This window comes from Trachypithecus francoisi, unplaced genomic scaffold (assembly GCF_009764315.1).
Source record: "Trachypithecus francoisi isolate TF-2019V2 unplaced genomic scaffold, Tfra_2.0 Lachesis_group11, whole genome shotgun sequence".
Taxonomy (NCBI): Eukaryota; Metazoa; Chordata; class Mammalia; order Primates; family Cercopithecidae; genus Trachypithecus; species Trachypithecus francoisi.
The window spans coordinates 131,135,539-131,149,618 of NW_022681456.1; the positions used below are offsets into that span (position 1 = coordinate 131,135,539).

The 14,080-nt window shown below is 49.3% G+C and overlaps 1 protein-coding gene across 9 annotated transcripts in view; it reads left to right on the forward strand.

Annotated features, from left to right (window-relative positions):
* The first annotated feature begins 537 nt into the window (after nucleotides 1-537).
* The window catches only part of RAD52 (RAD52 homolog, DNA repair protein), a 37,648-nt gene continuing 24,105 nt past the window's right edge, over nucleotides 538-14,080 (forward strand). For 2 of the 9 annotated variants that reach the window (XR_004440114.1, XM_033223325.1), the window contains exon 1: nucleotides 538-677. Coding sequence is in view for 3 of the 9 variants with exons in the window: in XM_033223329.1 (XP_033079220.1) it covers nucleotides 13,392-13,469 (78 nt within the window). In the remaining 6 variants the exon portion in view is untranslated. Of the gene's footprint in view, nucleotides 678-713; nucleotides 1,142-13,081; nucleotides 13,470-14,080 lie in introns of those variants that run through there. The other 7 variants (XM_033223326.1, XM_033223324.1, XM_033223327.1 and 4 more) reach the window with 7 other exon arrangements.

The following is a 14,080-nucleotide window of genomic DNA, read 5'->3' on the forward strand; positions in this document are numbered from 1 at the left end:
GCCCCAGGGGCATTCTCGAGGGGGCTTCGCCAAGCCGCACTCCTCCATTTCCCCGCAGTCGTCGCTAACCGAAGGCGCCATCCGGTGACGACTGGATGTGCGCGGCGGTGGTGAGGGGCCTCCGGAACCACCAGGTCCACCGCTGCCTCGGCCCGGGCGGAATCTGGGAAAGTCTCCGACAACCATTCTGCCTAAGAGCTTCCCAGTTGTGCACAGGTGAGCCCCGCATCCTAATGGGCGCCGGGCATGTGAAGTGTGAACCACGCCGGCCTCACTTGCTCCTAAAGGCCTGACGCATCCCCCGAGCCCACCAGGGGGCAGCAGAGATCCGACGGCCGCGGACCGAGGGAAGCTGGAGGGATGTAGGAGGCAGGGCGCGCGCAGGGAAGGGGCAGGCCGAGCGGCTCAGCACGTAGACGCCAGCGCTGCGCCTCCAGGTTGCTTTACGGCTGCCGCAGACGGCTTTGCGGCTCCTTTCCCCTCCTACTTGATTTACGGTTCCTCCTCCGGTCTGTCTTTTTTTGCCCTCCGGCGCTGGGCGTGGGTTGGGACCTTCTTCCCAGAGACCCTCGCACACCCTTCCCATTCTCCTCTGCGCGGCCTCCATCTAAGCGCTCTTCTCCTTGTCCGTAGCCTAGATCGAGCTCCCTGCGTGCACCGCGCGCTGCCGGAGGCGAGTAAGTGGGGGAGGAGAGCGGCTTCCCCCGGGGTGGTTCTGGCCGTGGGTGTGGAGCGTGGCAAGGCTCAGCTTCCGAGTCGAGAACCTGGGGCTGCGGTGGAGCTGATCCTGAGGTCTCAGCGTAGAGATGCTGAGTCCAGAGGCCTGTTCTCGTTCACCGGCGCAGTGAGGGGCTCAGTATCGCGGCTTCCCGAGAGATGGGCAGGAAGGCGGGGTACGGGAAACCGGGCACCAGCGCGCCGGCACCCCACCGCGGTGCGGACAGCCGGGTGTCCGTGGTGGCGCTTCCCTGGAGACGCTGCCCGGAGGCAGGCGTGGGGAAGCTGAAGTTGGTGTTAACAGCTAAACGAAGCTGAGTTGCAGGGAGCGGGGGACGCTGGGAAGAAATGACTGATTTAAAAGGAATTTGACGCCGGGCATGGTGGCGGCCTGCCCGCCTGTTCCCCGGAGGTCGAGCCTATGGTGAGCCGGGATCGCACCCGTACCACGACACTGCACCCCGGGCGACAGAGCGAGACCCTGTCACGGGGAAAATAAATAAATAAATAAAAATCTGACGCTCAGTTTAGCTGAGTATTGAGCCTTGTTACCAAATTGAGATAGAGATCTGGCGCGGTGTCTCACCTGTAATCCCAGAAATTTGAAAGGCCGACGGGAGCATCGCTTGAGGCCAGGAGTTCTGGACCAGCCTGGCTAACATAGCGAAACCCCCTCTCTACTGAAAAATACAAAAATAGGCAGGCCTGGTGGCGGGCGCCTGTAATCCCCGCTACTCGGGAGGCGGAGGCATGAGATTCGCTTGAACCCGGGAGGCAGGGGTTGCCCACCGGTGAGCCGAGATGGCACCAGTGCACTCCAGCCTGGGGGACAGGGCGAGACTCATCTCAAAAAAAAGTTGAGATATAATTCACATACAATTAAATTCACCCCCTTTTTGAAAAAATGGAGACGTAGTCTCGCTCTATTGCCCAGGCTGGAGTACAGTGGCGCCGTCTCGGCTCCCTGCAACCTCCGCCTCCGGAGTTCAAGCGATTCTTTTGCTTCAGCCTCCCGAGTAGCTGGAATTACAGGCACACGCCACCACACCCAGCTAATATTTGTATTTTTCACCAGGTTGGCTAGGCTAGTCTCGACTCCTCGCCCTTCTAAAGTGCAGGGATTACAGGTGTGAGCCATCACGTCCAGAGTGTGCAATTCAGTGGCTTAGGTATATTCACAGGGTTGTGCAACCACCACCATTGTCTGATTCCAGAACATTTTTATCATCCCTAAAAGAAACCCTGAAACCCATTAGCAGACACCCATTATGTCCTCCTCCTCCCAGCAGCACTAATCTGTGAATTCACCTATTCTCAGTACTGTATTATACACTATTTGTTCTTTTGTTTGGTTTATTTCACTTAATACAGTGATTCAAAGTTCATGTATGTTGTATGTAGCATGTATCAACTTCATTTTTTAGATAGCTGAATTATTTATTGTGTGGATATACCACATTTGTTTCTCCGTGATTGGATGGATATTGGTGGTTTTCTAGACTTTCTAGGTCTAGGCCTCCATGGAACTTGCAGTCTGAGGCACAGACATTTAAAACTTTAGTTTTTGGAAACTAGCGTTTAACTCTTGGATTGAGTCAGGTAATTCAGGGGTCTCAGGTCTAGTATTGTTTAGGGGAGTTTCTTTTTTTTTTTTTTGAGATGGAGTTTCACTCTTGCTGCCCAGGGTGGAGTGCAATGGCGGATCTCGGCGCACTGCAGCCTCCGCCTCCCGGGTTCAAACGACTCTCCTGTCTCAGCCTCCTCAGTGGCTGGGCTGACAGGCGCGGGCCACTACGCCCAACTAATTTTTGGTATTTTTAGTGGAGACGGGGTTTCACCATGTTGGCCAGGCTGGTCTCAAACTCCTGACCTCAGATGATCCACCTGCCTCAGCCTCCCAAAGTGCTGGGATTACAGGCGTGAGCCACCGCGCCTGGGCGGGAGTTTTGTTTTCTGTTTGTCTGTTGTGTTTTTGGGGGACAGAGTTTCACTCTTGTTGCCCAGGTCTCAGTGCAATGGCCCGATCTTGACTCACTGCCACCTCTGCCTCCCAGGTTCAAGCGATTCTCCTGCCTCAGCCTCCCAAGTAGCTGGGATTACAGGTGTGCGCCACCAGACCTGGCTAATTTTGTATTTTTAGTAGAGAAGGGGTTTCTCCATGTTGGTTACCCTGGTCTCGAACTCCCGACCTCCGTTGGTCCTCCTGCCTTGGCCTCCCAAAATGCTGGGATTACAGACGTGAGCCACCGCGCCCCTCACGGAATGTTTTTTAAAGTCATCTATTCTCAGTTCAACACTTAGCAGGCCGTTAATTACAGTGGTATCAAGCAGAGAAATGTTTGTGTGCTGGTCTTCTCAGGGAGGCAGAAACCGTCAGAGGTTGCTGTTATGTAATGTACACCAAAACGTGTTATCTTGTATAAACGGTATAGTTGGAGATGAGTGTATGAAAAAGGTAACTGAGCCAGCTGTGGGAGAGGATAGTTGTGCAAAATTTTGAGTCGCCCTCTGTATGCTTTCCCAGCTGTGTTCAAATAAGGTGACACTCTGCCTTCCTGTTTCAGCTCTGAGACTATTCATAAGTGTTATTTTGGCTGTATACTTAGTGCCATTTTGTGTGTGTGTGTGTGTGTGCTTTTGGTGATTTTGCTGTTTACAATGGCCTCCAAGAGTAGAACTGCTATCTAGCATTTCCAAGTTGAAGGCTGTGATCTTATAGAGAAAAGATAAGCTTTTTTTTTTTTTTTTTTTTTTTTTGAGGCGGAGTCTCGCTCTGTCGCCCGGACTGGAGTGCAGTGGCCGGATCTCAGCTCACTGCAAGCTCCACCTCCCGGGTTTATGCCGTTCTCCGGCCTCAGCCTCCCGAGTAGCTGGGACTACAGGCGCCCGCCACCTCGCCCGGCTAGTTTTTGTATTTTTAGTAGAGACGGGGTTTCACCGTGTTAGCCAGGATGGTCTCGATCTCCTGACCTCGTGATCCGCCCGTCTCGGCCTCCCAAAGTGCTGGGATTACAGGCTTGAGCCACCGCGCCCGGCGGAGAAAAGATAAGCTTTTAGTTTAGCTTTGTTCAGGCACCACTTTTGTTGTCGGTTGTGAGTTCCGTGTTAATGCATTCACAATATATATTAAATAAGATGTCTTTAAACAGAAGCACACATAAAACAAGGTTCTGTATTGGCCTGTATTTCCCCTAGGAGCAGTGGCTCAGTATTTGCTAGTTCAGTGTTCATGATACCATTAAAGGACATAACTACCCTGAATAATGATGATTGACTCTCTCAGCAGTGGTTCAAGGGCGGAAAGCCTAGTGGATATTTTTCCATCTCTGCAGCTTTTAACGTTTCTTCACTCAGGGCACTCATTTTTAATACTGAACTGGCAGTTTTGATGTGGAGAGAAGCTAAAATAAGGCTAAAATGCTCTTCATACTCTGTGCTGGGTGGGGACTGTGCTGAGTGTTGGGGATTCAGTGATTAGCGTATGGCCCCGCAGTTCTCTAATGGCTGCGTGTGGGAGTGTAGAGAAATGATCATAGTGTGAGGGAATTAATCCTATATTCCCACAGGTTTTTTTTCTTTTTTTTTTTGAGACGGAGTTTCACTCTTGTCGCCCAGGCTGGAGTGCAGTGGTGTGATCTCGGCTCACTGCAACCTCTGTCTCCCAGGTTCAAGTGATTCTCCTGCCTCAGCCTCCCACGTAGCTGGGATTACAGGCGCCCGCCACCATGCCTGGCTACTTTTTGTATTTTTAGTAGTAACGGAGTTTCACCATGTTGTCCAGGCTGGTCTCAAACCCCTGACCTCGTGATCTGCCCACCTCGGCCTCCAAAGTGCTGAGATTCCCGGGTTCCCTTCCCACAGATTTTTTTTTTTTTTTTTTTTTTTTTTGAGACGGAGTCTTGCTCTGCCGCCCAGGCTGGAGTGCAGTGGCCGGGTCTCAGCTCACTGCAAGCTCCGCCTCCTGGGTTTACGCCATTCTCCTGCCTCAGCCTCCCAAGCAGCTGGGACTACAGGCGCCCGCCATGTCGCCCGGCTAGTTTTTTTTGTATTTTTTAGTAGAGACGGGGTTTCACCATGTTAGCCAGGATGGTCTCGATCTCCTGACCTCGTGATCCGCCCGTCTCGGCCTCCCAAAGTGCTGGGATTACAGGCTTGAGCCACCGCGCCCGGCCCCCACAGATTTTAAGACATACTTCAGGCCGGGTGTGGTGGCTCTTGCCTGTAATCCCAGCATTTTGGGAGGCTGAGGTGGGCAGAACACCTGAGGTCAGGAGTTTGAGACCAACCTGGCCAACATGGCGAAGCCCTGTCTCTACTAAAAATACAGAAAATTAGCTGGGGGTGGTGATGCATGCCTGTAGTTCCAGGTACTCAGGAGACTGAGGCACGAGAATCACTTGAACCTGGGAGGTGGAGGTTGCAGTGAGCTGAGATTGCGCCATTGTACTCCAGCCTGGGCAACGGAACGTCTCCGAAAAAAAAAAAACACATACTTCAGACTGTGTTGAGCTGCATAAGGCTTTAGAGGTAACCATATTTTGAGATTTCTTTTCAATTAAAAATTTTTTTCTACTTTTTCTTTTTTTTGAGACGGAGTCTCACTCTTGCTCAAGCTCGAGTGCAGTGGCGTGATACCAACTCATTGCAACCTTTGCCTCCCAGATTCAAGTGATTCTCGTGCCTCAGCCTCCTGAGGAGCTGGAATTACAGGCACCCACCACCATGCCCCGCTAAGTTTTGTATCTTTGGTAGAGACGAGGTTTCACCATGTTAGCCAGGCTGGTCTTGAACACCTGACCTCAGGTGATCTGCCTGCGTTGGCCTCCCAGAGTGCTGAGATGACAGATGTGAGCCACCGTGCCTGGCCATTTCTTTCTACTTCTGCCAATTCTTTTTAAGTACCATGAACATTATAGCACTGTGTTCATAAATGAAAATAGAAGAAACTTGCTCCAGTCTTGTTCATCGAGCCATTCTTTTTTTTTTTTTTTTTTTTGAGACGGAGTCTCGCTCTGTCGCCCAGGCTGGAGTGCAGTGGCCGGATCTCAGCTCACTGCAAGCTCCGCCTCCCGGGTTCACGCCATTCTCCTGCCTCAGCCTCCCGAGTCGCTGGGACTACAGGCGCCCGCCACCTCGCACGGCTAGTTTTTTTGTATTTTTTAGTAGAGACGGGGTTTCACCATGTTAGCCAGGATGGTCTCCATCTCCTGACCTCGTGATCCGCCCGTCTCGGCCTCCCAAAGTGCTGGGATGACAGGCTTGAGCCACCGCGCCCGGCCCATCGAGCCATTCTTGACCGTCACAATCAGAATCTCACCCATCACCTTGTCACATCTCTCTCTTGTACTTTATATCCAGAGTCCACCTGGCCCGCTTCTCCAGCCCTCCACATATAATAAGAAATGCTTTTGGGAGCCGAGATTGTACCATTGTACTGCAGCTTGGGCAACAGAGTGAGACTCCTCAAAAAAAGAAAAAAAAAAAAAAGGAAATGCTTTTAGGTGGTAAGGAAATGGAGAAGAATAAAACATCTTTGCCAGTCTTTACCTTTTTAATATCTTGAATTCATGATTTCTTGCCATAGCCACTATCCTAGTCCAGGCTCTCTCCCTTCTACCCCGACTTTTTTTTTTTTTGTTGGATCATGTTTTTACTTCCTCTGGGAAAACACCTATCAGAATTTTGGGATCATGTGACAGGTATATATTTAATTTCTTTCTTTCTTTTTTGAGACAGAATCTTCCTGTGTTGCCCAGGCTGGAGTGCAGTGGTGTGATCATGGCTCACTACAGCCTTGACCCCCTCCTGAGCCTCAAGCGATCCTTCCACTTCAGCCTCAAGTGCTGGGATTACAGGCGTGAGCCACCGCTCCTGGCTACTTAATTTCTTTCTTTCTTCCTTTTTTTTTTGAGACAGAATTTCACTCTTGTTGCCCAGGCTGGAGTGCAATGGTGCGATCTCGGCTCACCGCAACCTCTGCCTCCCAGGTTCAAGCGATTCTCCTGCCTCAGCCTCCCGAGTAGCTGGGATTACAGGCATGCACCACCACACCCGGCTAATTTTATATTTTTCGTAGAGATGAGGTTTCTCCATGTTGGTCAGGCCGGTCTCGAACTCCCTACCTTAGGTGATCTGCTTGCCTTGGCCTCCCAAAGTGTTGGGATTACAGGCTTGAGCCACTGCACCAGGCCTAGTTTCTTTCTACCGCACCCGGCCTAATTTCTTCCTTTTTTTTTGAGACAGAGTCTCATTCTATCACCCAGGCTGGAGTGCAGTGGAGTGATCTCAGCTCACTGCAGCCTCCACCTTCCAGGCTGAAGCAAGCCTTCCATCTCATCACCCTTAGTAGCTAGGACTACGGGAACATGTCACCAGGACCAGCTAATTTTTGTGTTGTTTGTAGAGATGGAATTTCACGATGTTGGCCAGGCTGGTCTTGAACTCCTCACCTCATGCAATCCACCTGCCTCAGCCTCCCAAAGTGCTGGGATTACAGGTGTGAGCAACTGCACCCAGCGCACCCAGCCTAGACCTATTTCCAAAATTAGAAAACCGTGAGGCTTTTAGAAAATGAGAAGAATATCTCTATGATCTGATTGTGTGTAAAGGTTTCTTAGGGCTCAGGATGCCATAGAGTCACTTAGAAAAGCAAACACACACAAAGATCAATATGATTGATTACATCAAAATGTAATCACAGACTACTGTAAGAAAAGGAATGGGGAAGCACAGGGACCTCTTTGACAAAAGACTGATATTCAAGATCTATAAAGAACCAATAGGCCGGGTGCGGTGGCTCACGCCTGTAATCCTGGCACTTTGGGAGGCCGAGGCGGGTGGATCACTTGAGCTCAGGAGTTCGAGACCAGCCTACGCAACACAGTGAAATCCCGTCTCTACTAAAAATACAAGAATCAGAATTAGCTGGGCATGATGGCGCGTGCCTGTAGTCCCAGTTACTTGGGAGGCTGAGGCTGGAGAGTTGCTTGAATCTGGGAGACGGAGACTGCAGTGAGCCGAGATTGTGCCACTGCACTCCAGCCTGGGCGACTGAAAAGACTTCGTCTCAAAAAACCAGTAGGGCTCAAGGCCTGGGATTGGGCCTCTGCTGCTCTGCTCCCTGGGCCTGTGGCTCAGTCCTTAGAGTCGTCCTTTCTTTTTCGTGAAGAGTAGTGTGCATTAACAGCTGAGTGGTTATCAGCCTGTTTCCTGCCAACCGTGTATGAGAGTTCCAGTTGCTTTGTGTCCTTGCCAACATTTGGTGTTGTCAGTCGTTTTAGTTATTCTGATGGGTGTGGTGTGTCATGGTCTTAATTTTAGTCCTCAGTCACTCGTGGTGTTGAGCACTTTTTCCTGTGCTGATGACAACGTATAATACATTGTGAAGTGCCTGCTCAAATCTTTTGACCATTTTAAATTGGGTGTGTGTCTTTTTATTGAGTTGTAGGAGTTATTTATATAACCTTTATATCCTGGTTACCTGTCCTCTGTCTGCTTGCCTATTCATTTTCTTAGAGTTGTGTGATGAACAGAAGTTTTACATTTTGATGTAATCAGTTTTCTCTTATATTTTCTTTTATAGTTATTGCTTTCTGAGTCCTAAGAAATCTTGGCTGCCTTCAGACTGTGAAGATAATCTTTCATGTTTTCTTCTGTAATTTTTTTTTTTTGGAGACAGAGTCTCGCTCTGTCACCCAGGCTGGAGTGCAGTGGCCAGATCTCAGCTCACTGCAAGCTCCACCTCCCGGGTTCACGCCATTCTCCTGCCTCAGCCTCCCGAGTAGCTGGGACTACAGGCGCCCGCCACCTCGCCTGGCTAGTTTTTTGTATTTTTAGTAGAGACGGGGTTTCACCGTGTTAGCCAGGATGGTCTCCATCTCCTGACCTTGTGATCCACCTGTCTTGGCCTCCCAAAGTGCTGGGATTACAGGCTTGAGCCACCGCACCCAGCCTTTTTTTTTTTGAGACAGAGTCTTACTCTGTCATCCAGGTGGGGGCGCAGTGACGCTGTCTCGGCTCACTGCAACCTCTGCCTCTCAGGTTCAAGTGATTCTCCTGCCTCAGCCTCCCGAGTAGCTGGGATTATGGATGCGCAGCACCACGGCCCAACTAATTTTTGTATTTTTAGTAGAGACAGGATTTCACCATGTTGGCCAGGTTGGTCTTGAATTCTTGACCTCGTGATCCGCCCATCTTGGCCTCCCAACATGCTGGGATTACAGGCGTGAGCCACCATGCCCGGCCTATAAATGTTATAGTTTTAGTTTTATGTATAGGCCTATCATCTATCTCTAGTTTATGTGAATGGTGTGAGATATAAATATTAATTTTTTTCCCAGTCGTTCCAGCACCAATTGTTGAAAATGCTATGGTATTGCATTTTTGAAATTAAGGTGACTGTACAAATGGTAATTGATTTCTGCGCTCCCTTTTCAGTTCCATTGTTCAATCCTTATGTTAGTACCGCACTTTTAATTACTGTAGCTTTAGTGAGTCTTGAAGTCTTGTCATTGTAGGTCCTCCAATTTTGTTGTTGTTTTTCAAGCTTGATGTGAATATTCTAAATCCTCTGCATTTCCATTATAAATATTAGAATTATCTTAACCAGTTTCCACAGAAAAATTTGGTAAAATTGTGATTGGGATTTCATTGAATCTATGGATCAATTTGTAAAGAAATGATACCTAAAGAGTATTGAGTCTTCAAATATATGAATTTGGTGCATTTTCCTTCTTATTTAGGCCTTTTAAAATTTCTTTTTAGGCTGGGCGTGGTGGCTCACACCTGTAATACTGCACTTTGGGAGTCTGAGACGGGCGGAGACCAGCCTGGTCAACATGGTGAAACCCCATCTCTACTAAAAATGCAAAACTTAGCCAGGTGTGGTGGCAGACGCCTGTAGCCCCAGCTAGTTGGGAGGCTGAGGCAGCAGAATTGCTTCAACTTGCTCAGGAGGCGGAGGTTGCAGTGAGCCGAGATACCGCCATTGCACTCCAGCCTGGGCAGCAAGAGCAAAACTCTGTCTCAAAAAATAATAATAATAAAAATAAAAATTTCAGGCCAGGTGTGGAGGCTCACACCTGTAATCCCAGCACTTTGGGAGGCCGAGGTAGGCAGATCACCTGAGGTAGGGGGATCACCTGAGATAGGGAGTTCGAGACCAGCCTGAGCAACGTGGACAAACCCCTTCTCTATGAAAAATACAAAATTAGCTGGGTGTGGTGGTGCATTCCTGTAATCCCAGCTACTCGGGAGGCTGAGGCAGGAGAATCGCTTGAACCCGGGAGGCGGAGGTTGCAGTGAGCCGAGATCACGCATTGCACTCCAGCCTGGGCGACAGAGCAAAACTCCATCTCAAAAATAAAATTTCTTTTTAGTTCTGTTTTATAGTTTTCAGTTCAGAAGTCTTACACATATTTTGTTAAATTTATTTCTAGATGTGTTTCTTACCTTTATTGTAAAATGGAGCCATCATTTGCATCATTCATTACTCTGTATGAAATGTGTTATTACTCTCTGCCTGCTTTCAAGATTTTCTCTTTATTTTTTTTAGCAGTTTGCCTGTGGTGTATCTAGGCATCATTTTATTTGTATTTATCCTTAGATTTATCCTTGAGATTTGCAGAGCTTCTTAAATCTGTAAATTTATGTCTGTCAGCCAGTTTGGAAAATTTGGAGCTATTTTAAAAATATTTCTTCTGTTCCATTCTCTTTCACTTCTTCTGGGATCAATTATATGTGAGTTAGACATTTTGGTATTAGCCCACAGGAACCTGAGGTTCTTTCAATCTTTTCAGTCTTTTTTTCCTCGAAGTTTGCATTTTGTGAGCCGGAGTGACAAATCATTCAGGATGATTTTTGAGATTCCTACTTCAAGAGTAGTTCCGAATCTTTTGCAGGTGTAGAAAAGTCTGGCTTCTAATTCTACTGGAAGGCCTTTTTGTGGGGGAGACGGTTGTGTGTCCCTTGGCTTTTAAATTTTCTCTTGTGTCTTTCACAGCACAGTTTTCAGAGGGTGCCCTTTCTTTTTCTTTTTCTTTTTCTTTTTTTTTTATTTGAGGCGGAGTCTCACTCTATTGCCAGGCTGGAGTGCAGTGACGCAATCTCCGCTCACTGCTCCCTCCGCTTCCCGGGTTCAAGTGATTCTCCTGCCTCAGCCTCCTGAGTAGCTGGGACTACAGGCGCCTGCCACCCTGCCCGGCTAATTTTTGTATTTTTAGTAGAGATTAAAAATACAAACCCAGCAGGTTTGTACAAAGCCCAGGAGGTTGTGGCCGCAGCCTCATGTTCATTCCATCATCACATTTCCCCCGTTGTCCTAATAATATTCTTTGTGGGTTTTCTTTATCCCTGATCCAAAGTTTCTTCAAAGATTACACAGTGCATTTAGTTTTCATGTCTCTTAAGCCTTTATTTATTTATTTTCTGAGATGGAATCTTGCTCCGTTACCCAGACTGGAGTTCAGTGGCACCATCTTGGCTCAGTGTAGCCTCCACCTGCTGGTTTCAAGTGATTCTCCTGCCTCAGCCTCACAAGTCGCTGGGACTACAGGTGTGCGCCACCACGCCCAGCTAATTTTTATATTTTTAGTAGAGACGGGATTTTTCCCATTTTGGCCAGGCTGGTCTTGACCTCCTGAGCTCGGATGATCCACCCGCCTTGGCCTCCCAAAGTGCTAGGATTACAGGCGTGGGCCACTGCACCTGGCCGTAAACCTCTTTTTATATTGAAGAGTCCACCAGCCCTTGTATTTTGTTTTGTTTTTTGAGACAGTGATGCTTTGGAGAGTCCAGGCCAATTGCTTTATAGATTTCAACTTGCTTGATTATTTCCTCATGATTAGATTGGTAGAAATACTACCTAAGTGATTGGACCTTCTTAGTGCATCCATCAGGAAGCACATGATGTGACTGTAATTGGTGACATTAAGTTTGATTACTTAATGATTAAGGTGGTAACTCCCAGCTTTCTACACTGTAAAGGTATCTTTTGCCGCCCTCCTTTTTATTCCCAAGTAGTTGATTTGGAGATTAGTCCTTTACACAGTAGAGGAGGAAGGGGAAGGGAGACAGGAGAGGGGAAGGGAGACAGGAGAGGGAAGGGAGACAGGAGGGGGAAGGGAGACAGAGAGGGGAAGGGAGACAGGAGGGGGAAGGGAGACAGGAGAGGGGAAGGGGACAGGAGAGGGGAAGGGAGACAGGAGAGGGGAAGGGAGACAGGAGAGGGGAAGGGAGACAGAGAGGGGAAGGGAGACAGGAGAGGGGAAGGGAGACAGGAGAGGGGAAGGGAGACAGGAGAGGGGAAGGGAGACAGGAGAGGGGAAGGGAGACAGGAGAGGGGAAGGGAGACAGGAGAGGGGAAGGGAGACAGAGAGGGGAAGGGAGACAGGAGAGGGGAAGGGAGACAGGAGAGGGGAAGGGAGACAGGAGGGGGAAGGGAGACAGGAGGGGGAAGGGAGACAGGAGAGGGGAAGGGAGACAGGAGAGGGGAAGGGAGACAGGAGGGGGAAGGGAGACAGGAGGGGGAAGGGAGACAGGGGGAAGGGAGACAGGAGAGGGGAAGGGAGACAGGGGGAAGGGAGACAGGAGGGGGAAGGGAGACGGGGGAAGGGAGACAGGAGAGGGGAAGGGAGACAGGAGGGGGAAGGGAGACAGGGGGAAGGGAGACAGGAGGGGGAAGGGAGACAGGAGAGGGGAAGGGAGACAGGAGAGGGGAAGGGAGACAGGAGAGGGGAAGGGAGACAGGAGAGGGGAAGGGAGACAGGAGAGGGGAAGGGAGACAGGAGAGGGAAGGGAGACAGGAGAGGAAAGCTTGACAACTAAGGGTGAGTTATCAAGCCTGTTGCCACTGGTAGCAACCCCCCTAATTCCACTGGGGAAGCTCGCAGCTTGCTGGTGCCCCACAGAGGGGTGAGAGCTTGAGGGTATTTCAACAGCAGCTCCTGTCAGGCACCATTTGAGGGCTGCGCCCGGGTGGTTCCATTTTCTGGTGCTTCCAGCTTGCCATCAACAGGTGCAAAGAAGTCTGGATACTAAAGAAAGCTCTCAGGTAACAAGATGCAGATGGCATTTGGAAGTCAGAGTAGGGTGCACTATTGCGGTAAGAGCTGAAGGGATGGCCGGGCGTGGTGGCTCACACCTGTAATCCCAGCACTTTGGGAGGCTGAGGCGGGTGAATCACCTGAGGTCAGAAGTTCGAGAGCAGCCTGGTCAACATGACGAAACCCCGTCTCTACTAAAAATACAAAAATTAGCCACGTGTGGAGGTGGACGCCTGTAGTCCCAGCTACTCAGGAGGCTGAGGTAGGAGAATTGCTTGAATCTGGGAGGTGGAGGTTGCAGTGAGCCTAGATTGCGCCACTGCACTCCAGCCTGGGCGACAGAGCGACACTGTCTCAAAACAAAACAAAAAGCTGAAGGGATGATTAATAGAGCATTCGTAGTGTCTGCTGTACCTGGGTACCCTAGAACCTAGAGAACCTACAGCTTGAGGCAAGAGCGTATGTGCTATTAATTTTTCAAGAAGTGTACTTTCAGGAAGCAGAGGTAGGGGAAAGATGAGTGAAGGGAGAAGGAAGATGAAGTCAGTTCGAGGGTGCATTTTGAAGTTGGCCACCCTTGGTGCAAGTACAGTTGGTTGCTTGTTCCCCTAAAGCTGTTTTCCAGGAGGATGTATGAATAACTGCACCAGGGCAATCCATCTGAAGGAAGGATGGACGGACCCCTCAGCTTCTGTATCTCATTGGAAAAAGGTTTGCTTCATGGCAGATGAATTCCCACAGACTTCTGGGCTGTGTATGTGTGGGTACCAGGTGGGTCCCACAGGCCCTCACACCTCCAAGGCAAGGGGCAATCCAAGAGTGGGAAGTGATAGGTACCCAGTATGAGCAGGAGGTAAAGGATCGTGGGGTTGTACCTGTGGGCAGTTGGTCATAACCCAAACGTGCTTGATCAGCCCAGTGACAGCTGGGGTGGAAAAAGTGACCAAGGGCCTCAGGGACACACGAGGCGAAGAAGATTTGAGGTGCTGCATAAGATATGCCTAATGCATTTGGATTCTACCTTTGTTTAACAAATATGCACATATAAAAAACACAGACAAACACAATCACATACACAAAAAGACAACAGCTATCTCTTGGGGAGATCCAGCTGAATGTTACTTCCATATTCTCTGATATGTGTTTAAAGCTTTCTACAATAAAGATATTTTAATTTTATAATGGAGGCTGGGCACAGTGGCTCATGCCTTTAATCTCAGCATTTTGTGAGGCCAAGGCAGGAGGATTGCTTGAGCCCAGGAATTCACGACCAACCTGGGCAACAGAGTGAGACAGTCATCTCTAAAAAAATTAAAAAAAAT